Source organism: Oryctolagus cuniculus, chromosome 12 (assembly GCF_051225735.1).
Source record: "Oryctolagus cuniculus isolate XC-2025 breed Fujian yellow rabbit chromosome 12, ASM5122573v1, whole genome shotgun sequence".
Classification (NCBI taxonomy): domain Eukaryota; kingdom Metazoa; phylum Chordata; class Mammalia; order Lagomorpha; family Leporidae; genus Oryctolagus; species Oryctolagus cuniculus.
This window is the reverse complement of record NC_142878.1, coordinates 65,993,288-66,016,075: the sequence shown is the minus strand read 5'-3', so window position 1 is coordinate 66,016,075 and position 22,788 is coordinate 65,993,288. Positions and strand designations below refer to the sequence as shown.

General features: G+C 40.9%; 1 protein-coding gene and 1 long non-coding RNA gene across 5 annotated transcripts in view; one reads left to right on the top strand and one right to left on the bottom strand.

Moving 5' to 3' along the window:
* TTBK2 (tau tubulin kinase 2) overlaps positions 1-22,788 on the top strand; it is a 164,641-nt gene that overhangs the window by 45,280 nt on the left and 96,573 nt on the right. For 3 of the 4 annotated variants that reach the window (XM_008269122.5, XM_008269121.5, XM_008269119.5), the window contains 2 exons: positions 1,176-1,311; positions 10,735-10,882. In XM_008269122.5, the coding sequence (XP_008267344.1) occupies positions 1,243-1,311; positions 10,735-10,882 (217 nt within the window). In that variant the 5' untranslated portion in view covers positions 1,176-1,242. Of the gene's footprint in view, positions 1-1,175; positions 1,312-10,734; positions 10,883-18,305; positions 18,418-22,788 lie in introns of those variants that run through there. The other variant, XM_051822035.3, reaches the window with a different exon arrangement.
* The window catches only part of LOC149123090 (uncharacterized), a 29,669-nt gene continuing 25,792 nt past the window's right edge, over positions 18,912-22,788 (bottom strand). Inside the window, exons 2-3 of the long non-coding RNA XR_016218062.1 lie at positions 21,219-21,253; positions 18,912-18,988 (exon numbers count right to left, since the gene is read on the bottom strand). This is a non-coding gene — a long non-coding RNA (uncharacterized LOC149123090). The remainder of the gene's footprint in view (positions 18,989-21,218; positions 21,254-22,788) is intronic.

Sequence of the window (22,788 nt, the reverse complement as noted above, 5' to 3'; positions counted from 1 at the left end):
CAAGTACCTGGTAAAAATAATAGAATTAAAAAGGAAGGAAGGACCAACATGGGAAGCAGTCCACACAGGAGACTCCTAGAATGACTTTCGCAGTAAATAACACTCTGACCTCAGAATCAACCCATAAGGCTTCCTGGTTGGGCTGAAAGGCCTGCAAGAGCATCTCAGGCATGGAAAGACAAGACTCTGTGACTAAAAGTATCCTACATGGAGGATCTCTGCGAGACCTCAGAGGAAAGGAAGGGTCATCAAAGAAGGAGACACTCTTCTCTGAAGGAAGAGGAGAACATCCACTTTGCTTATGGCCGTGTCCAAATACCGACAGTCTGTGGTCACAAAAGGCTTCCATAGCCTTGGCAGCCCATGACAAGAGCCTCGGGTGATCACTGATGTCATAAAAAAAAAAAAGAGTGTTAATTGTTAAAGGAACAACAGTAGTCAATGTGCACTTGCTCCCCAGGTAGGACCTCTTTCCCTATTGAATTGCAATATGAGAATGGACTGCAAATTCTCTCCCCAAACTGTACTCTATATATTGTGTGTGGGCGTGGGGGCAAATTGTTGAAGTCTATGATTAGCATAGAGTTGGTCCTCTGTATATAAAGTCATACTAAAACTGATCCATAATGAAGAAGGAGATGGGAGAGGGAATGGGAGGTGGGATGGGAGCGGGGTGGGGGAGGGATTATGGGAGAAAGAACCATTATATTCCTGAAGTTGTATCTATGCAAAAATGCATTCATTAAATAAAAATTTAAAAATGAAAAAGAAAGTACTATTAGCTATAGTGACGTTAAGCTCTAACTTACAATGGTTAAACTATAAGCTGTAGTAAATTAGGTATCATGTCTTTTTCTTCAGCAAAGGATATTGGTCTCCCTGGATCAAGTGCTATTGACACCATGTAGTCTTGTAATCTCAGTTATTTTAAAAATCTGTGTTGAAATGATGGTTTTTATAGTGTTTAGCTATTCTACTGGGCATTTGTAATGGAATGATACATGCTTTTGAAAATATATGTATTAGGCAGGTTTTGGTACTGGGTTTTTTAGTTTTCCCCTTTCCAATAAAACATCCTAATTAACATATAGGATCAGCAGGGTTTCTTGGTGCTAGAATGTTATTTTTGTTAATTAGTTAGCCTTGATATGCTGCTACTGTTTCTTTTGTTTTAGGTTAAATGGAAACCACCCCTGGGAACTGGATGCCTGTGTAGCTGTTCTGCCACATCAGTATATTGCAATGAGTGGGGGAGGAGAGCAGCCGGATATCCTGAGTGTTGGCATCTTGGTCAAAGAGAGATGGAAAGTGGTGAGTGTACATCTCAGTGTGTAAATGTGTGTACACATTTGTACGTATATGGACAGGAGTAACTTTTGGTATTGTGATAAAAATAGCATTTTAGTAGGAAATAAATATTGCTTATATGACTTGTTATTTTTCCATAATTAAATTCTGTTTATACTTTTTTTAAAAAAAGATTTATTTATTTATTTGAAAGGCAGAGTTACAGAGAGGCAGAGGCAGAGAGAGAGAAGTCTTCCATCCATTGATTCACTCCCCAGATGGTTGCAACAGCCAGAGCTGACCGAATGCGAAGCCAGGAGCCAGGAGCTTCTTCTGGGTCTCCCACATGGTTGCAGGGGCCTAAGGACTTGGGCCATCTTCTACTGCTTTTCCAGGCCATAGCAGAGAGCTGGGTCAGAAGTGGAGCAGCTGGATCTCAAACCAGCACCCATATGGGATGTGGCACTGCAGGCGGTGACTTTACCTGCTACGCTACAGTGCCAGCCCTGTTTATACTTTAAATCTTACTATCACTTCATGCAGTGCTAAATTTTCCTAACTTCAATAGCTAACATCTAGTAAGGTAAATAAAAATGTACTTAGGGAAAGAAAAATGTGTTTGAAAATATAATGAACTATTCTTTCCTTTTTAATTCTTTATTAAAGAAAATTATAAGTATACATAAAAACAGAATGATTTAATGAACCTCAGTGTACCCATGCTCTAGCTTAAACAGTCATAAACTTATAGTTTATTTATTTATCTATTTGGAAGACAGAGGGAGAGAGGGAGAGAGAGACACACATACACAAACAGATCTCCCATCTGCTGATTCACTCTCCAATTACCCCAACAGCTAGGGCTGGGCCATGCCCAGCTTAGTCTGGGTTTCCCACATCAGTGGCAGTGACTCACGTCCTTGAACTGCTGCCTCCCAGGGTGAGAGCATTAGCAAGAAGCTGGAATCGGGAGCAGAGCTGAGTTTCCAACCTGGGCATCCTGATATGGGATGTGGTCATCACAAACAGCATCTTAACTACTAAGCCACTGCTCACTCTATAGTTATTTCTGCCTCATCGGTTCCATCTTCCTCCTAGAATATTTTTTTGAAGATTTATTTATTTATTTGAAAGGCAGAGTTGCAGAGAATGGGAGAAGAAGAGAGACACAGAGACAGAGAGAGAGAGAGAAATCTTATATCTGCTGGTTCACTTTCCTAATGGCCATAAGGGCTGGGACTGGGCCAGGCCGAAGCCAGGAGCTGGGAGCTTCATCCAGGTCTCCCATGTGGGTGCAGGGGCTCAAACACTTGGGCCATCCTCTGCTGTTTCTCCCAGGCCATTAAGAGGGATTTCGATTGGAAGTGGAGCTGCTGGCACATGAACTGGTGCTCCTGTATGAAATGCTGGAGTTGCAGGTGGTGTGGCTTTACTTGCTATGCCACACACTGATCCTCTCCTAGAATATGTTAAAGCAGTCTTTGCCCTAGTGTGGTTATTTTTTTTTTTTTTTGTTCTGTATGTGCTTTAATATGTATCTTTAAAAGATCAGGAATTCTTTAACAAAAATAGCATTGTCACCCCAAGAAAAAATAAGTTTCTTAATATCACTACATATCCTCTCAGTTTCTACATTTCTTTGATTTTGTAAATTATTTTTTAAGTTTTGATCAAGATCCAAATAAGGTCTGTATTCTACAATTGGTTGACATCCCTTAAGTTTCTTTTAATTTCTAGAATTCTGTTCATTCCCCTCTCTCGTTTTCCTTAAAATTTACTTAACAAAGAAACTAGGTGGTTTGTCTGTAGAGTTTGTCGTTGTTGGGGCCTGTTGTGGTGCAGCAGGCTAATCTACCACCTGCAAGGCCAGTAACCTATCTGAGTGATAGTTCCAATCCTGGCTGCTGCGCTTCTGAACCAGAGTCTTGATTAGATCAGCTTGTTTTTTGAAGTGGGGCTTCCCCGTCCCCGCCATGAGTGTTGCTGCAGGCTTTCACTAGGAAGCAAGTTATTTCTCACTGTTAGTACCTGTTTATGATATTGCCTAGATCTATTAATTTGGGATTGTAAATTGATGAAATTCTGTCATTCTTTTGTTTGTTAGCTGAAATAAATCATTAAGAAAAAATTCCTATCATCAACTATTTGATTATGCTGAGATACAGTTTGGTTAAAAAATAAAATAAATATTTGCTTTTTTTTTTTAAGATTCATTTCTTTATTTGAAAGGCAGAGTTACAGAGAGAGAGGGGGAGAAACAGAGAAAGAGATCTTCCATCTGCTGGTCCACTACCCAAATGACTGCAACAATGAGGGCTGGGCCAGGCCACAGGAGCTTCAGCTGGGCCTCTCATGTGGGTGGCAGGGGCCCAAATGCTTGGGCCATCTTCCAATGCTTTCTCAGACACATTAGCAGGAAGCTAGATTGGGAGTGGAGCAGCTGGGACACAAACTGTTGCCCATATGGGATGCTGGCATCTCATGTGGCAGATTAACCCACTATACCACAACTCTGACCCCTTCTTTTTCTTTTTTTCAAAAATACTTATTTATTTATTTAAAAGGGGGACCGGCGCTGTGGCTCAGTGGGTTAACGCCCTGGCCTGAAGCGCTGGCATCCCGTATGGGCACTGGTTGGAGACCCAGCTGCTCCATTTCCTGTCCAGCTCTCTGCTATGGCCCGGGAAAGCAGTAGAGGATGGCCCAAGACCTTGGGCCCCTGTACCCACATGGGAGACCGGGAAGAAGCTCCTGGCTCTCGGCTTCAGATCGGCACAGCTCTGGCCGTTGTGGCCATCTGGGGAGTGAACCATCGAGACTGTCTCTCTCTCTCTCTCTCTCTCTCTCTCTCTCTGTGCCTCTCCTCTCTCTCTGCCTCTCCTCTCTCTGTGTAACTCTTTCAAATAAATAAATAAACCTTTAAAAAAAAAAAAAGAGTGACAGAGAGAGACAGGAAGGTACAGAAAGAGAGACATCTTCCATCTACTGGGTCACTCCCCAAATGGCTACAACAACCAAATTTGGTCCAGGCTGAAGCCAGGAGCCTGGAAATCCATACTAGTCTCCCACATCTGTGGCAGGAAGCCAAGTACTTGGGCCATCTTCCACTGTCTTCCCAGGTGCATTAGCAAGGTTCCTTTTTTTCCTTAACTTTCTTAGTTTTCAAAATAATGAATGGATTCCTTGAATTCCCTAAAAATGACCAATGAGATTTATTTTTCAATATAATTAAGAATTCATGGATTTAAACATTTTTAATGTGTTTAAGTCTGTTGTGGTTCTTATCCTTATAAATACATTGTCTCCTTTGATTAAGGGAATACCCTTTAAGTTGTCTCTTGAGTTCATTTGACATGGGCCCAGTTGTCTTTTTTTCTTTTGTTAAATATTTATTTATTTTTTTATTTGAAAGGCAGAGTTACAGAGAGGCAGAGGCAGAGAGAGAGAAGTCTTCCATCCATTGATTCACTCCCCAGATGGCCACAACGGCCGGAGCTGGGCCGATCTGAAGCCAAGAACCAGGAGCTAGGAGCTTCTTCTGGATCTCTAATGTGGGTACGGGGACCCAAGCACTTGGGCCATCCTCCGCTGCTTCCCCAGCTCATAGCAGAGAGCTGGATTGGAAGTGGGGCAGCCAGGACTTGAAATGGTGCCCATATAGGATGCTGGTACTGCAGGCGGCGGCTTTACCTGCTACGCCACAGCGCCGGCCCTGTCCCAGTAGTCTCTTAATGGCTTTCTTGCCCTATACTTGGAACTTCCTATCCCTCTAAGAGTACTTATTTCTTAAAGGAGCTGTTTTTGCTTGGTGTACATTTAAATATCTTTTATTGCTACCCAATCTTTGACAACCACAGTTTTGTACCATTAGCAGATTTCACAACACAATTTTACTAGTTTCTTTGCCCTATCAACAGATTGGTACAGTGTGTTCTGCTGATTAGATAAGTCAGCAGGCTTTGAGATTTCTTGGACCTAATATAAGAAAAGAACCATGTCATCATCATGAGTTAGTGCAAGGAGATTTCCAGCAGTTTGTAATCTTTTATGTGAGTCAGACATGAGTGTTGCTTTGGTGGGAGCCTTGTACTCAATACTGTTATAAAGGTTGGCCATTCTCCAGTAAGCATATCAAAAGGGGACAAGTGAAACTTCATTTGGCATCATTCCCCTCTCCTGATAATTAGAGCTATGTATTTTTTAACTTTTCTGCCAAATTTGGGGTATATTTGGTGGTGACATTTTTAATAGGAAATCACAGACTCATTGTTAAGAGTACTGCTTTGGTTACCTGTTGTTATGTAACAAACCAAATCAAAAATTAAAGGCTTAAGCCAATCATCTTGTGCACAGTTTTGTTTATTAAGAATTTGAGAAGAGTTTCCTTGAGTGATTTATCTCTTAGCTATGTGGCACTAGCAGGATTGGTTGGTTTGAGGATTCACTTCCAAATGACTTTTTTTTTTTTTTAAGATTTATTTAATTATTTGAAAGGCAGAATCACACAGAGAAAGAAAGAGAAGCAGAGAGAAAGAGAGAGAGAATCTTCCATCCGCTGGTTCACTCCCTGTGGGGAGCAACTGGGAGCAACTCGGACTAGACTAAGTTACTGGAATTAAGACTTATTCTATGCATCTGCTTTCCCACAATATGGCGCTGAGAAGGGAAACAGCTTCTACACAGCTGCCTCCAGTTCAACCAATAAACTGTGGGACCTGCTCCTGATTGGAGGAGAGCAGCGTACTCGGCGTGTGGGTAGCAGAGTTGGGATTGGTGGAAGAGGACTATAAAGGAGGAGAGAGACGGCATGCACCAGGAACATCTAAGGGGAACATCTAAGAGGAACACCTGTGCAGCCCCCGAGAGAGCCGGCCGGCGGTGTGCCGCTCCCCCGCAGAAGTGGGGAATGTGGCAGGGGGAACCGCCCTTCCACGGAGGTGGAAGGGACAGTAGCCAACCCGGGAAGAACCAGCAGCAAACCCGGGGAGGGCCGAGCAGACGAAAGAACAGCGCAGGGTCCTGTGTCGTTCCTCCACGAAGACGGGGAGCGACATAATGGTGCCGTGACTCGGATAAGAAGCCTAGGCAGGGTTTAGTGTCGTTCCTCCATGAAGACGGGGAGCAACAACTCCCTAATTGGCTGCAATGGCCTACTGTGCTGATCTGAAGCCAGCAGCCAGGAGCTTCCTCCGGGTCTCCCACACAGGTGCAGGGGCCCAAGGGTTTGGGCCATCTTCTACTGCTTTCCCGGGCCATCATAGCAGAGAGCTGGATTGGAAGTGGAGTAGCCGAGACTTGAACTGGCACCATTATGGCATGCCAGTACTGCAGGTGGCGGTTTTACCCACTATGCCACAGCGCTGGCCCCCAAAATGACTTCTTTGCTTACTTGCCTGCTACCTTGAGGCTCCTTACCTCTCCATATACCCCAAACGTGGTTCATTGTTAGGACATCCCCATATGGCTTTGGCTTCTCAGAGTGCTTATACTTTTAAGTAGTGGCTGGCTTTGAAGAGGAAATGGAAGGACTAGTGTTGTGGACCAGTGGATTAAGCCACAGCCTGTGATACTGGCATCCCATATAAGTACCAGTTTGAGTCTTGGCTGCTATACTTCTTTTTTTTTTTTTTTTTTTTTTTTTTTTTTTAAGATTTTTTTATTTATTTATTTGACAGGCAGACTTACAGACAGTGAGAGAGACAGAGAGACAGAGAGAAAGGTCTTCCTTCCATCGGTTCACTCCCCAAGTGGCCGCAACAGTTGGAGCTGCACCGATCTGAAGCCAGGAGCCAGGTGCTTTCTCCCAGTCTCCCATGTGGGTGCAGGGGCCCAAGCACTTGAGCCATCCTCCACTGCTTTTCGAGGCCACAACAGAGAGCTGGACTGGGGGACTAGAACTGATGCCCATATGAGATGCCGGCACCGCAGGCAGAAGATTAACCTAGTTGGTTAAAGGCTATCCTCAGAATTGATACAGTGTCACTTTCCCATGTTCTTTTGGTGAAAGCAGTCATGAGATTCACTGAGATCTAAGGGAGTGGGAAAATGGACTGTGTTCCTAAACTGGGGAGAGACAAAGTAATATTGCCCTCTTCAATGTGAAAGGTCTTCAAGAATGGGTGATACTTTGTTGGCCTTCTTTTGGAAAATATAATCTTTTAAAAATATTTATTTATATATTTGTTTGAAAGGTAGAGTTAGAGAGAGAGAGAGATCTTCCATCCACTGGTTCACTCCCCCAATAGCTGCCACAGCTAGGGCTGGACCAGGCTGAAGTCAGGTCCTACATCCTAGTCTCCTACATGGGTGGCAGGTGCCCAAGTATGTGTGCCATATTCTGCTTCTTTCCTGTGCACTTTAGCAGGGAGCTGGATAGGAAGTAGAGCATCCAGGACTTGAACCAGTGCCCGTGTGGATGCCCACATTACAGGCAGTGGCTCCTCCTGCTACACCACAATGCCAGCCTCGGAAAATACGATCTAATAGAAAGCCTACCTCTATTCTTTCTCTAATCTGCGTACCCTCATTGTACTAAACTGCCCTGTCTCTTCACCTTATAAACATTTATAATGTTTTAAGGCTTTGTCAAGCCAATAATAATAATAAAAAAAAACCCTCTACTAATGTTCAAATGGTATCATAGGAATAGACTAAGGAGCACACTTTTCTTCAGCCTAGACTTTTTTTCATTCTGTCATTTCGTTTTTTTGTGAGGTAAAACATGAAGATACTTCTCACCGGTCTTTAATTAGAAGAACATCCCTTTGGTACTGTTTATGGGTTTCTTTACTTACACTGGGCTTTGTTTAATGGACCAAGATACAAGGAGTCAGAAGTAACAATTAGGGCTTCACAAAGAGCAATTTACTCAACTGAATGGTTCTGGAACATTTTTTTAACCCCAAGCTCATTATGTAACAGGTCCTCATAGTATTCCTTTCTGATCACCAAACAAAAATAAAGGATTATGGCTCACATACAAGTTAATAAAAAGTTATAAACAATAATTATGTAGTTAGCACTTTGCCATATGCTATGAGGGATACAAATAAATAGGACAAATGGCACTCTCTTTGAAGAAGTTTAGTTTCTCTGTGGTGGGGTAAGACATAGACAAAGCAAAGTTAGAAAGTAGTATAGTAATACAAGTAGAGGCTGAGGAATGGCCTGGTGAAATGATTGAGTGATTAGATAAGTAATTTCCATAGGAATTCAGACAAGAAATATCCCTAGATCCAGTAATCAGTAAAGATACAGTGGAGAAGTTAGTGGGACACGAACCAGTGCTCTTTGTGATGTTTAGGATTTACAATCTTATGCCTGTAAGTGACGATTTCTAATGAAAGGCTAATTTCTTGTCATATCATTTTTTTTAAGATTCATTTATTTCACTTGAAAGTCAGAAGGAGAGGCAGAGAGAGAGAGAGAGAGAGAGAGAGAGAGAGGTCTTCCATCGTCTGGTTCATTCCCCGGTTGGCTACAATGGCTGGAACTGCACCAATCCGAAGCCAGGAGTTTCTTCCTGGTCTCCTACGTGAGTGCAGAGGCCCAGGGGCTTGGGCCATCTCTTCTACTGCTTGCCCGGGCCATAGCAGAGAGCTGGATAGAAAGTGGAGCAGCCAGGACTTGAACCAGCACCCATATGGGATGCTGGCACGGCAGGCGGCAGCTTTACCCACTATGTCACAGCGCCAGCCCCACCATATCTTTCTTGAAATATATCATCTACCCTTCACTCACTCCAATTGTCCTGAGCTTTCCATGTTCATTTGTCACTAGCTCTTCAGAACTTTTTTGTGGTACTCAGACACAGATCCTTGAGCTGGGCATTTGGCCTAATGATTAAGAGACCGCTTGGGATGCCTGCATCCAATACCCAGAGTGCCTGGTTCATGTCAGCTTTATTCCTGATTCCAGCTTCTGGCTAGTGCATACTCTGCAAGGCAGTAGATGATGGCACAAGTAGTTGGGTTGCTTCCACCCATGCGGGAAACCCAAATTGAATTCCTAGCTCCAACTTCTGTTTGGTTTGCCACAACTGAAGACATTTAAAGAATGAATCAGCATTTGGGAGATCTGTCTTTCTGTGTACTTATTTTTGTGTCTCTGCCTTTTACATATGAACACACACACACACACACACATCTTGATATTCCCAGTTAAGCTAACACATTTTATCTGGAAAAATATTAAGTGTTTGATGAAAGTGAGTAGAGCTTACTCTTATTTGAATATATGTAAAGATGCATTCTGAATTCGGGAATAGTTTAGAACAGGAGCTCTTTGCCTGCTTTCTGTAGTTGTCAGGAACCTCACAGAGGAGAGTAAATGGTGGTGAGAGGACTTGGGTGCTGGCTGTCCCATCCCTACTTCTAAATCCCCACCATAGCATACACCATTTAGTTCCAGGTAAGATTTCAATTGGCAGAAGGATTTTCTGATTTAAAAAGTCTGCAGGGGGATTCATTTGGCACAGTGGTTAAGCTGCTGCTTAGAATGCCCATACCCCATATTGGAGTGCCTGGTTCAAGTCCCTGCTCTACTTCGTGTTCCAGCTTCTGGCTAATATGCACCTGGAGGTGGTAGTGATGACTCAAGTACTTAGGTTCCTGTACATGTAGGAAACAAATTGAGATAAGAGCTCCTGGCCAGAAATGGGGAGTGAACCATTGGATGGAAGATCTCTCTCTCTCTCTCTCTCTTTTTTTTTTTTTTTATTTGACATGTAGAGTTATAGACAGTGAGAGAGAGAGACAGAGAGAAAGGTCTCAAATGGCTGCCACGGGTGGTGCTGCACCGATCCATAGCCAGGAGCCAAGTGCTTCTTCCTGGTCTCCTATGAGGGTGCAGGGCCCAAGCACTTTGGCCATCCTCCACTGCCCTCCTGGGCCACAGCAGAGAGCTGGACTGGAAGAGGAGCAACTGGGACTAGAACCTGGTGCCCATATGGGATGCTGGCGCTGCAGGTGGAGGATTAGCCAAGTGAGCCATGGTGCCAGCCCCAGATCTCTCTCTTTATCTCTATGTTTCTGTGTTTCTCTGCCTCTCAAATAAATTCAAGAAGAGAAATAAAAAAAATCTGCAGATAATTGCCTTAGAATTAAAATAATACATCCTGTGTTGAATGGTGTTTGTGGGAAGTAATTCTTTGAGATACCATATTTTTTGTGACATTTTTGATAATGGCTGTAGAACAAACTTTAAAATTGTTTGTAGTTGACATTTCATTGGTTTTTGTGAGCAAACTTGTAAAGAAAGCTTTTGATGTTATTTCCATACAATACATGTTCTTCTAGGCACATATATAGTTCATTTAACAATATTGAAATTTTTCTATCATAAAATAGGACTAATAAAATTATAATTTTCTAAATATAAGAGATGAATTGGTTTCCAATTAGAATTTTTCTAGTAATTTTAAGCATGTGTGTCTTTTTTTCTGTACAGCTGAGAAAGATTGGGGGTGGTGGTTTTGGAGAAATTTACGATGCTCTGGATATGCTTACCAGGGAAAATGTTGCACTGAAGGTGGAATCAGCTCAACAACCAAAACAAGTTCTGAAAATGGAGGTTGCTGTTTTGAAAAAACTACAAGGTAAGCTGCTTTGTACAATACGCAGTTTATACTTTGTCTCATAATGATATATAATTTATTATGTTTCTGAACATCAGTTACATTCTCTATTAACTGAATGCTCTGGTGTCAGCCAGGGATAAATATGCTGAGCCTTTTCCTCTAGGAAATTTTATCACTATTAGTACTGCTGGACATGTATGATAGTTAAGAATAATTGTACTTTGGGGAATCGTTTTCATGGTGAGTAAGGATGAAAGAAGAGTGAATTAGCAGAAGATTCTGCTGCTTTAGAAATTGTTGTTCTAAGTCAGCCATGGTAGAATTTACCCATTTTGGGGGGGGGTTTGTTTTTAAATAATCAATCTTAACTACCTCTGAATTGTTTCTTCCTATGTTTTTGGAGGCTGTCATGCTTTAACCATATTAAGGAAGCTGCCTTCAGATTGCATTGTAGGATGGGTTAAAAATAATATTATTCATTATGTGTTGTTCTTAATAACTTTGGTTTCAGAGAGAAACTCATTCTGGCCATTTTGTTATATTTGAGATCCACTTTACTACTTGCGTCCCTATTTTTTTTTTTACCATACATTTATGAAAAAAAAAATTTTTTTTCTGACATCAAATCCAGCCTTGTAAAACCCAGAATACATTGCTAGTTTGTGTTCACTTTTGCATTCTCAGTTTATTGATGTACCCTGATATTTGATCCAAATAAAAATTAAATAGGGATGATCATTATCCTCACCCTAAGCTTTCCAGTTATCCAAGTTTATCAGTTTGTTTATTTGATTGGAGCATGATGTTAATAAAATTACCAATCTGTTTAACAGTTGTTTTTTACCCTAAACCTGGCTTTCTTGTCACATGGTAAGTCAAGGAGATAGCACATAGATCAGCACCATTGTCACAACTAGAAAAACACATGATTGTAGAAGGAAGACAGAAACCATGACCTTTCCTCATCTTTTCTTCCTTTCCCCCTTTTTCTTGAGTTGTTTCTGCTCACTGATGTGTTGTGTCTCACTTATTGATATAGAGGTCAGAAATAGGTGTAGTGGGAGTAACCACTTCTTGGGATTGCACAGAGTTCTACTCTTTCCCAAGCTCGTAAAGGGTATGTCTGCATCAGCTTGACCTGAACAGGGCCGCTTCACTTGTCTTTCTACTGTGTGGCCCTGAGATGATGTTCAGACGGGGCAGGATGCAGCTCTGCAGCACTGTCAGAAGTTACCCTTCTGTTTGGGCCATGTTCATGCGGGATTCTTAGTGATAGAGCTAGAAGATCAGCGTAGTACCTTTTCTGAATGAATTGGAAAACTCTGGATGCTCCATTGAGGCAGCACTTTACTTTCTCCTCCTATATAATTATGCCTTTTTGTTGAGGATGCTTTGATGTATGTGCTGCCAAAGCGAGCACATGTTGAGGATGCTTCGCAATCTAGACCCTCCATTGTCTAGATTTTTATGGTGCTAAGCTGCTTATGCCTTCTCTTGGCATAATGACTCCTATGAGAATGCTAAACATGTAAGGAAAAGGTATATAACCAGAGGTTAGCCTTTTACAGGATTGGTTGGCTTTTAAATGATGTTTAATGTTCAGTTTTTTTTTTTTTTTGTTTGTTTGTTTGTTTTAAGATTTATTTTTTGCTTGAAAGGCAGAGTTACAGAGAGAGAGAAGGAGAGACAGTGAGAGAGATTTTCCATTTACTGGTTCACTCCCCAAATGACCACAACGGTCTGGGCTGGGTCAGGCTGAAGCCAGGATCCAGGAGCTTCATCCGTGTTTCCCACATGGGTGGCATTGGTCATCCTCTGTTGCTTTCCCAGACACATTAGCAGGGAGCTGGACTGGAAGTAGTATAGCCAGGACTTGAACCAGTACCCATATGGGATGCTGATGTTGCCAGTGGCAGCTTAACCCACTACATCCACCACAGCAGTAGTGTCCAACATTCCTTTTTTTTTTTAATTTTTAAAAATTTATTTTATTTCAGGGGGGTGGGGGAGGGAGAAGAGGGAGAGAGAGAGAGAGATAGAGAGAGAGTGAGCACACAAGCATCTACTGGTTTATTTTCCCAGTGCCAGCTAGAGCTGTGGCTGATTCAGGCAAGGCTAGGAACCAGGAACCCAATCCAAGTTTTCCATATAGGAAATGTAGTTGGTAGTGACCCAGTTACTTGAGCTGAGCTATCACTTGCTGCCTCCCAGGGTCTGCATTAGCAGGAAACTGGAATCATCAGTGTAGCTGGGACTTGAACCCAGGCACTTTGATATGGGTTGCAGGTGTCCCAAGTGGTGTCTTTTTTTTTTTTTTTTTTAAAGATTTTATTTATTTATTTGGGAGGTAGAAAGAAAGAAGGAAAGACAGAGAGTTCTTCATTCCCCAAATGGCTGCAATGGCTCGAGCTGGACTGATCTGAAGCCAGGAGCCAGAAGCTCTCTGAATATGTATTTATATATTCAGGAACCAGAGAGACAGACAGAGAGAAATCTCTCATCTGCTGATTCATTCCTCAAATGCCCACAACAGCTGAGGCTGGGCCAGACTGAAGCCAGAACTTATGTTTCATTGAATTTTTTTCCCCTGCTGCTTTCAGTTTTAATCATTTGTGCTAATTTTAATTATTTCCTTTCTTTTGCTTTCTTTGGATTTATTTTCTAGTTTTTTTTTTTTCAAGATATTATTTATTTGAGAGGTAGAGTTACAGAGAGAGAGAGGGCTGGTTCACTCCCCAGATGACTGTAATGGCTGGAGCTGAGCCGATCCGAAGCCAGGAGCCAGGAGCTTCCTCTAGGTCTCCCACACAGGTGGAGGGGCCCAAAGACTTGGACTATCTTCCACTGCTTTCCCAGGCCATAGCAGAAAGCTGGATTGGAAAAGGAGCCACCAGGACTAGAATTGGTGCCCATATGGGATGCCACTGCCACAGGTGGAGGCTCAGCCCACTATGCCACAGTACTAGCCCCTCTAGTTTTGTAATATGAAAGATTAGATAACTGATTTTAGATCCCTCTTCTTTTCTACACTTGATCTTTGCCAAAAGGCCAAGAAGTGATCTTTTCTTCTTTTCTAACATATGCATTCAGAAGTATAAATTTTCTTCCAAGCACTGTTTTCACATCCTATGAATTTTGGTAAGTTGTGTTTTTATTTTCATGTAGTGCAAACTATTTAAAAATTTCTTATGAAGATTTCTTTTACCTATGTGCTATTTAAAAGTGTGTTGTTCAATCTTCATGAACTTTAGGATTTTTCAGTTATCTTTCTATGATCTCTAGTTTAATTATGTTACTGTTGGTAAGCAGATATTGTAAGATTTCTATTCTTTTTTAAAAAGATTTATTTATTTATTTGAAATAGTTACACATAGAGAAGGAGAGGCAGAGAGAGAGAGAGAGATGTTTTCCATCCGCTAGTCACTCCCCAAATGGCCGCGATGGCAAGAGCTGTGCAGATCCGAAGCCAGGAGCCAGGAGCTTCCTCTTGGTCTCCCATGTGGGTGCAGGGGCCCAAGGACTTGGGCCATCTTATACTGCTTTCCTAGACCACAGCAGAGAGCTGGATTGTAAGTGGAGCAGCCGGGTCTCAAACCAGTGCCCATATGGGATGCCAACCCTGCAGGCAGTGGCTTTACCCACTACACCCCAGTGCCAGCCCCAAGATTTCTATTCTTATTAAGGTCTGTTTTATGGCTCAGAATGTGGTTTATCTTGATGGATATTTTATTAGAGCTCAAGAAGAATATGTATTCTACTGTTGGATGAAGTAGTCTATAAATACCAGTTATCCATTTATTTACAGTTGATTGATAGTGATGTTGGGTTGAGGTGTACCCTTACTGATTTTATGCTTGCTGGATCTTTCCATTTCTGATAAGAGGGTTTTGAATCTTCCAACTATAATAGGGTATTCATTTGTTTCTCCTTGCAGTTCAAATTGCCTCATGTGGTGAGAAGCTCTGATGTTGGGTGTATACACTTTTTAAAAAGGTATTATGTATTTATCTTTACAGTAATTTGAAAGGCATAGTGACAGACAGACAGACAGACACACACACACACACACACACACACCCAGACCCAGAGATCTTCCATTCCCTGGGTAACTCCCTAATTGCCTGCAACAGACAGGGCTGGCCAGATTGAAGCCTGGAACCTAAAATTTCATTTGATTATCCCATGTGTTGTAGCACTAATATTCTTTTTATGTTACCCTGTTTTCTGACACAGTAAGGTGTTTCAGGTTTTCCTTAAACTTTCTTTGTGCCATAGTTGGAATCTGCAGCCCTGTTTCTCCACAGAGCCCTGTTCCTTCTATTAGGCCATAATTGAGACCACAGTATGACCAGTAGGGCACTATTTGCTATTGAGCTAACACATTTTTCTCAATAGGTCTTTTTTTTTTTTTTTTTAAAGATTTATTTATTTGAAAGAGTTAACAGAGAGAGGGAGAGACAGAAAGAGAGGTCTTCTATGTGGTTTACTCCCCAAGTGGCCTCAAAGGCAAGGGCCCAAGTATTAGGGACATCTTCCTCTGCTTTTCCCAGACCTTAGCAGGGAACTGATCATGGGAAGTGGAACAGCCGGGACTTGAATTGCCACTGCCCATGTGGAATGCCAGCATTGTAGGCGGTGGCTTTACCCTCTATACCACCATGCTGGCCCCTCAATAGGTCTTAATAAGCACTATATTTTGCCTTGTTTCTTCTTTTCAACTTTTGTAGTTTACTTTTTAATAAATTTGTATGTTCTTTTAAATTACGAGCTTCATAAAGGCAGCAATTATTTATGTTTAACGACTTTATATTATACTAAGTGACAAAATAATATCATAGAGTAGTTTTATGTTTAGTGATAGTATACATTTTTAAATGAAAGTGGGAGGATAGGAATAACAGCTCTTTTTCTGTTTTCTTCATAAATCTCACTGTTAATATTTTTTGAAGTAAGAAAAAGAAAGATTAAGGTTCTGAAGTGTATGTTAAAGAGGGCTGTGAATACCTTTGGATGACTAGGTAGACTCTCAAGAGCATATTATATAGAGACTCAGCTCTTCATTGTAATGGAAGATGATCACTTGGATCTTCCAGACATTTATTTCTATTTGGTTTAAATGTTTGTTTTGACCTTTTTACCTTTTCATGTATCAGTAGATCTAGTGTTTTGGATATTGAGAATATTGTAAAATTACTGCTTTTATACTTAGTATATCTTTTAATTAAAAGAAGTTGTCTTAAGATTTTGAAAGTTGTACAATGCTTTCTTGTTCCCAGTTGATATTTAAATATACTTAAATGTCACAAAATGTTTCTCTTTTAAAATATTCTGTAGATCTAATATTTCAGTAATTCTTATGTGTGATCTTTTTATAATCTGTTAAATCTAATTACATTTGTTGTATTTAAAAATTACTACTTAAGTCAATAAGTGACTAGAAAGTTGTCTAGCCTTTCTGTCCCATTGTAGCTCCCTCCTTCATGCTGTGAATGATCAGCATCATCTTGTACTCTTTCAAAGCACCATCTTGAGTAAAACTGATGCCCTCTGTATATATATATATCCCTTTGGATGAGAAGGTAATTAAAGGATTATTTCAGGGGCTGGAACTGTGGCGTAGCAGGTTAAAGCCCTGATCTGAAGCGCCGGCATCCCATATGGGCACCGGTTCTAGTCCTGGCTGCTCCTCTTCTGATCCAGCTCTCTGCTATGGCCTGGGAAAGCAGAAGATGGCCCAAGTCCTTGGGGCCCTGCACCCACGTGAGAGACCCAGAAGAAGGTCCCGGCTCCTGGCTTCGGATCAGCGCAGTCCCAGCCATTGCAGCCATCTGAGGATTTGTCTAGTCATTACTCTATACAGGGTTAGAAGAATGTCACATAGGAAACAGATGAGTCTAGATTATTTGAAGGAGATACATTTCCTTGTAATGGAATATGGTGTGTGTGTGTGTGTGTGTGTGTGTGTGTCTCTCCATACACACATACTCACATGCATTTTTTAATGCTCTATAAGTATAAAGAAAGTCTAGAATCAAACATAACTCTAGGAGCCCTTGAGGGAATTGATAGTAGAGGAATTGGGGAAAGAGATGGTCTTTTCTTTTTTCTTTATTATACCCTTTAGTGTTTAAGAAATTTAAAAGAATAATGCAAGTATTTCTTTCATAGTGAAAATGAACTGTAATGATATTTGAAAATGTCTTCAACATCCATTCTTCTCTTTAAATTTTCGTGCTTAAAAACAGTGCAGTGTAGCATAATTTAATCAAAAGTTGTTTTGTACTGCAGACTTTATAAATACTTGGTAAATCACTTATTGAAATGCAGATCTGTAGTAGTGTTTGAATGCTCACTATGTGATAGGAATGGTGTTCTCGAAAGGCTCATTCATACTTTGATTTGTTTTAATATCATATATATCTAATATGCAGTTCACACATAAGGCTTCCCCTCATTTACAAACCTTCTTAAGAGTATAGATATTTTAAAAGATCAAACACAACAGAAGAATAAAATAAAAAATCAAAGTTTGTTTTTTCAGCTCCGCACTTATTGTTACTGGTTTCTTATGTTTTTTCCAGAAACGTTTTATGCACATTGTAATCATATCTATGTATCTGTGTATATATAGAAATGAAAACATATATAATGATTTCAAACCATGTAATATATGTGTGTGTGTGTGTGTGTGTGTGTGTGTAGAATCTTCCTTACCCTCTCCCCAAACACCATACGGAATCATAGTATATATACAGTTGTGCAAATTGATGCAACCCATGAGTTCTCTCAGTAAGATTCATTTTCTTTCAGCCTTAATGTTCTGCATCAGGAGTGATCCTTTAAATACAGGTCATATGTGTTACTCCTCAGTCCTTGCTAAAATAATTCAAGGGCTTCCCTTTCTTACATGAAGTCTACCTCACCTTGACGTGGCATGTAAATCCGAACTGATCCCCTTGTTTCTCCTGCCTTTTCTCTCAAAACTGTTGGGCTAACGCTTGATGTGCTGTTCATCCAGAATGTTTTTCAGTTTCTTTACGTTTGTAGCCTCTCCTCTACAAACTGCTTCCTCTGTCTCACTCTTTGGGTAACTCTTGCTATCTTCCCATCTTTTTAAAAGTCCATAATAGTTTTTGTATTTATCGGGATCTATATGTAAAACAAAATTCAAAGAAGTAAAATAAAAGAACTTCACTATTTTCATAAGCATACAACATACCAAAAGATATATATGCCTTAAAATGTAATCCTACCAACTTGTTTTTTCTTCAATCAGATTATTATGGTATTTATTCATTTTCAATTTATTAAAATCAAAGTTATACAACTAGTTTAAATGATCAATTCTACAAAATTTGTTATGAAAAAACATTAGGCCAGGTTCTGGTTCCAGATAAGATGAAGTAAGCATACTTCACCCTGTCTCTCCCACTGAATGCAGCTATAAAACCTGGACAGAATGCTTGGAGTGGCTATTTGAGGACTCTGAACAGTAAATAGTAGGAGGCAGATTGGGGAAGAAGACCAGAATTCAAAGTACCACTGAACCAGCGGTGAGTTTACCATTTTTTACTTCCAGTATGCCCAGCCTGAATTTAATGTATCCTGAAACTTGGAAGTGAGGATTAACATGGACAGAGAAGCACCAGAAGTTCTCTAAATCTGACTCAAGGAGCAGGAAGGGGGTCTCTCAATACTCAGAGAAATGTGAAAAATCCCACCTCTTTCTCTTTTGTTCTTCTGTTTTTCCTTTTCTTCATTCTCTTGCACCCAGGCCTTGGGAAAAGCTGCAGTGGCTTCAGCAGGGGCAAGTAAAAACTAAAACTCAGAGGAAAAAGACCCTTCCTCTCAGACTAGAAGAGCTATGATTCGAAGAGAGTGGGACAAATCCCCATTACTTTCATCTCTCTTTGCCCTTCTTTGGGTGGCCCTGATACAGCATGGTCTTGGAAATTACCCTGCAGAGTGGTGTCAATAAAGCCTTGGCTTTCTGCTGGAAGGCTGGAAAGGAGAGCTGAAAGATTGCACAGAAGAGGCTTGAACTTAGGAAACTCACCATTTAAAGTTGCTTGTGGACTTCTGAGTTGACTTCCAAACTGGGCAATGTATGTGTCTAATCCTAAACTGCATTCACAGACATTGAGAATTGAGTTATGGAATAGATCATTGCCCACATCCAAGACTGACACTGCGTGGGCATTTATGGAACACATTCAGCATGACTACAAAATTGAAAACTGAACTGATGTTAGAACTACAACCCACAGAATGCTTTTCAGAATTTAAAGCCTGAACTCAGCTGTTTCATCTACTGGCTGAAACAAATATACCAGTATTCTCAGTAGGATTTAATTAAAACATGGAATCTCATAATATTCAAAATGTCTGGAATACAATCTGGAATCACTTGGCTTTAAAAAAAAAAAACCAGAAAAATCTGAAATCACATAGAAAGAGATAGGAAATAGATAACAATGCCAGGATCATACAAAATCATTGCAAAAAGACTTTAAATCAGCTATTATGACTATGTTCTAGGAATGAATGGGAAGATAGAAAGTCTTAGCAGAGAAATAGAAGATATAAAGAAGAATAAATGGATAAATGGAATTTTTAGAACTGTGAAATATAATGAAAATTAAAAACACAGTGGATGGTTTCAATAGCAGGAATACACAGGAGGTGAAAGAGTCAGTGAATTTGTCAACAGATTAATAGGAATCTAATTTAAACAACAAAAAGAAAACATTTAAAAAATAAACAGAGCTTCTCAGACCTATGAGACAATGGGGAAAAGTCTAGTATTTATCATCAGGGACTCAGAACAAGAAGAGAATGAATGATACAGCAAAAGTATGCCAAGAAATAATGACATTTATATCGAAAAGGAAAAGATAAAATGGAGATCACATGACAATCTATGTAGAAAATCCTAAGGAATCCACAAATTCAAATTCCTACAATAAAGGAATTTTGTAAATAATATAAAACCATGAGGGGCTGGTGCTGTGGTGCAGTGGGTTGACGCCCTGGCTTGGAGCGCCGGCATCCCATATAGGCACTGGTTCAAGACCCGGCTGCTCCACTTCTGATCCATCTCTCTGCTGTGGCCTGGGAAGGCAATGGAGGATGGCCCGGGTCCTTGGGCCCCTGCACCCACTTGGGAGACCCGGAGGAGGCTCCTGGCTCCTGGCTTTGGATCGGCGCAGCTCTGGCCGTTGCAGCCAATTGGGGAGTGAACCAGAGGATGGAAGACCCCTCTCTCTCTCTCTCTCTCTCTCTCTCTCTCTCTTTCTGTGCCTCTCCTCTCTCTGTGTAACTCTGACTTTCAAATAAATAAATAAATCTTTAAAAAAAATAATAACATAAAACCATGAAAAGCTATCCTGTTTATACTGGCAATGAACAATTAAAAACTGAGTTAAAATATTACAGTGGCTTCTAAAAATTAAAGTATTAGGTATGAATGAAACAAAATGTGTTTAGGATCTCTATGCTAAAAATTGTAAAATCCTAATTAAATAAATAAAAGAAGGTTTAAATAAATGGAGAGACATAAGATATCCATGGATTGGAAGATTCACTATAGTTAAAAATTTTGATTCTCCACAAATGGATCTACAGATTTAATATAATAATGAAAATAAGGGCCAGCTTTGTGGTGTAGCAGATTAAAAAGCTGTCTGCAAATCCAGCTGCTTGCTAATGTGCATGGGAAAGCGGTGGAAGATGTCCCAGATTCTTGGGCCCCTGCCACCCTTTGGGAACCTGGAGAGAATTCCAGGCTAGGTGTAACCCAGTAGTGAACCAGCAGATAGAATATCTCTCCTATATGTCTTCCTTATTTTATTTACTTGAAAGGCAAAGTTACAGAGCGAGAGAGAGAGAGGGAATTTTTTTTTTAAGATTTATTTATTTGAGAGGCAGAGTTACAGAGAGAGATCTTCCATATGCTGGTTCACTCCCAAAATGGACACAATGACCGGGACTGTACCAAACCAAAGCCAGGAGCCAAGAGCTTCCTCTTAGTCTCCCATGTGGGTGCAGGGGCCCAAGTACTTGGGCCATCTTCTGCTGCTTTCCCAGGTGCATTAGCAGGGAGCTGGACTGGAGGTGGAGTGGCTGACTTGAACCAGCGCCCATATGGGATGCTGAAGCTGCAGGCTGTAGCTTTAACCTGTTGAGCCACAGTGTCAGCCTCTCAAAATCTGTGAACTCTTTGAAAACCCCTTGTATGCATACATTTTAAAATTTTTACATCAAAATTAGCCTTTTAATTCTGTTTTTTTTTTTTTTTTATCATGAAACTTTTGAGATACTCTTTGATTTAACCACTTCTTAAATTTGGACTTACTTAAGATCTTGCAGTCCCACTCCAAGGTGTTTGCCCTGTAGATATAAAAATTCATATTTATGAAAAAATATACTTGAATATTTGTCAGTTTTATTCTCAACTGCCAGAGAGTGAATGGATAAATAAACTGTGGTGTCCGTACAATGGAATACAACTCAACAATAAAAGTGAGAGGCTGGCATACTGGTACAGCAAGTTAAGCTGCCACTTGTTATGCTGGCATCCCATATCTGAGTGCCAGTGCCAGTCCTGGCTGCTCTGCTTCTAATCCAACTTCCTGATAATGCACCTGAGAAGCCTGTGGATAAAGGTGCAAGTGCTTGGGCCTCTGCCACCTGTGTGGGAGATCTGGCTAGAATTCCTGGCTCTAGGCTTCAGCCTGGCGCAGTCCTGGCTGTTGTGGCTATTTGGGGAGTGAACCAGCAGATGGAAGAGCTCTCTTTTTCTTTCCCTCTCTCTGTGTCAGTCATTCTTTCAAGTAAATAAATAAACCTTTAAAAAAATAAAAACTAATTATTGATGTACAGAACAACTTGAAATAAATCTGGAAAGCTTTATGCTGAAAAGGACGTGTATTGGGCACATATTGGGGCTGCTGCTATGGTGCAGCAGGTTAAGCTGCTGTCTGCAGTGCTGACATCCCATATGAGTGCTGGATGAAGTCCCAGCTGCTCCACTTCCTATCCAGCTGTCTGCTAATGTACCTGGGAAAGCAGCAGAAGAAGGCCCATGTGGGAGACCTGGTGAAGCTCCTGGCTCCTGCTTTTGTCCTGGCCCAGCCCAGGCTGTGTGGCCATCTGGGGAGTTAACCAGCAAATGAAAGATTCTCTCCCTCTCTTTTTGTAACTCTGCCTTTGAAATAAATAATTTTTTAAAAAAAAATCATTTATTTGAAGGACAGACCTGTGAGGTGGTAGGGGGCAGGGGAGAGCCAGTGAGTGAGTTTCTGTCTGCTGGTTCAGTCTGCAGATGGGTGCAACAGCCAGGTGAGCCTGGCCAAAGCTACAAGCAGAAACTTTATCTGGGTCACCTGTGTGGGTGGCAGGGGCCCAAGTACAGGGTTGTCATTCTCTGCCTTCCCAGGTGCATTAACAGGAAGCTGGTTCAGAAGCAGAGCAGCTAGAACTTGAACGTGCACTCTAGTATGTCTTCCACCATTGCATCACAATGCCAGCCCCAAGCAGAAGCCTTTTCAATTCTAGTAACAGGTTGTTTTAGGTCTGTTTTTTTAAATAATATGCTAAACTGCTATTTCTTGAAATTAAAAGAAAATTTAGGGGTCATATACCAACTTTCCACAAGGGAGGAAGATGCTTTTGCTCTCCTCCTCCTTATACGTTTATATTCTTCCCATCCTTCTGTCTTCATGGTGTGGATATATCTGACTTTAGTTTGATTAATATTTATAATTTTTTTAAAAAAATTATTTGAAAGGCAGAGTGACAGAGAGCGAGAGAAGGATAGACATATCTTCTATCTTCCATGCTGGCTTTGAAAGTGGCAGCTTGACCTGCCGTGCCATCATGTCAGCCCCTACATTGTTTCAATTGAATTAATATTATTCACAGCT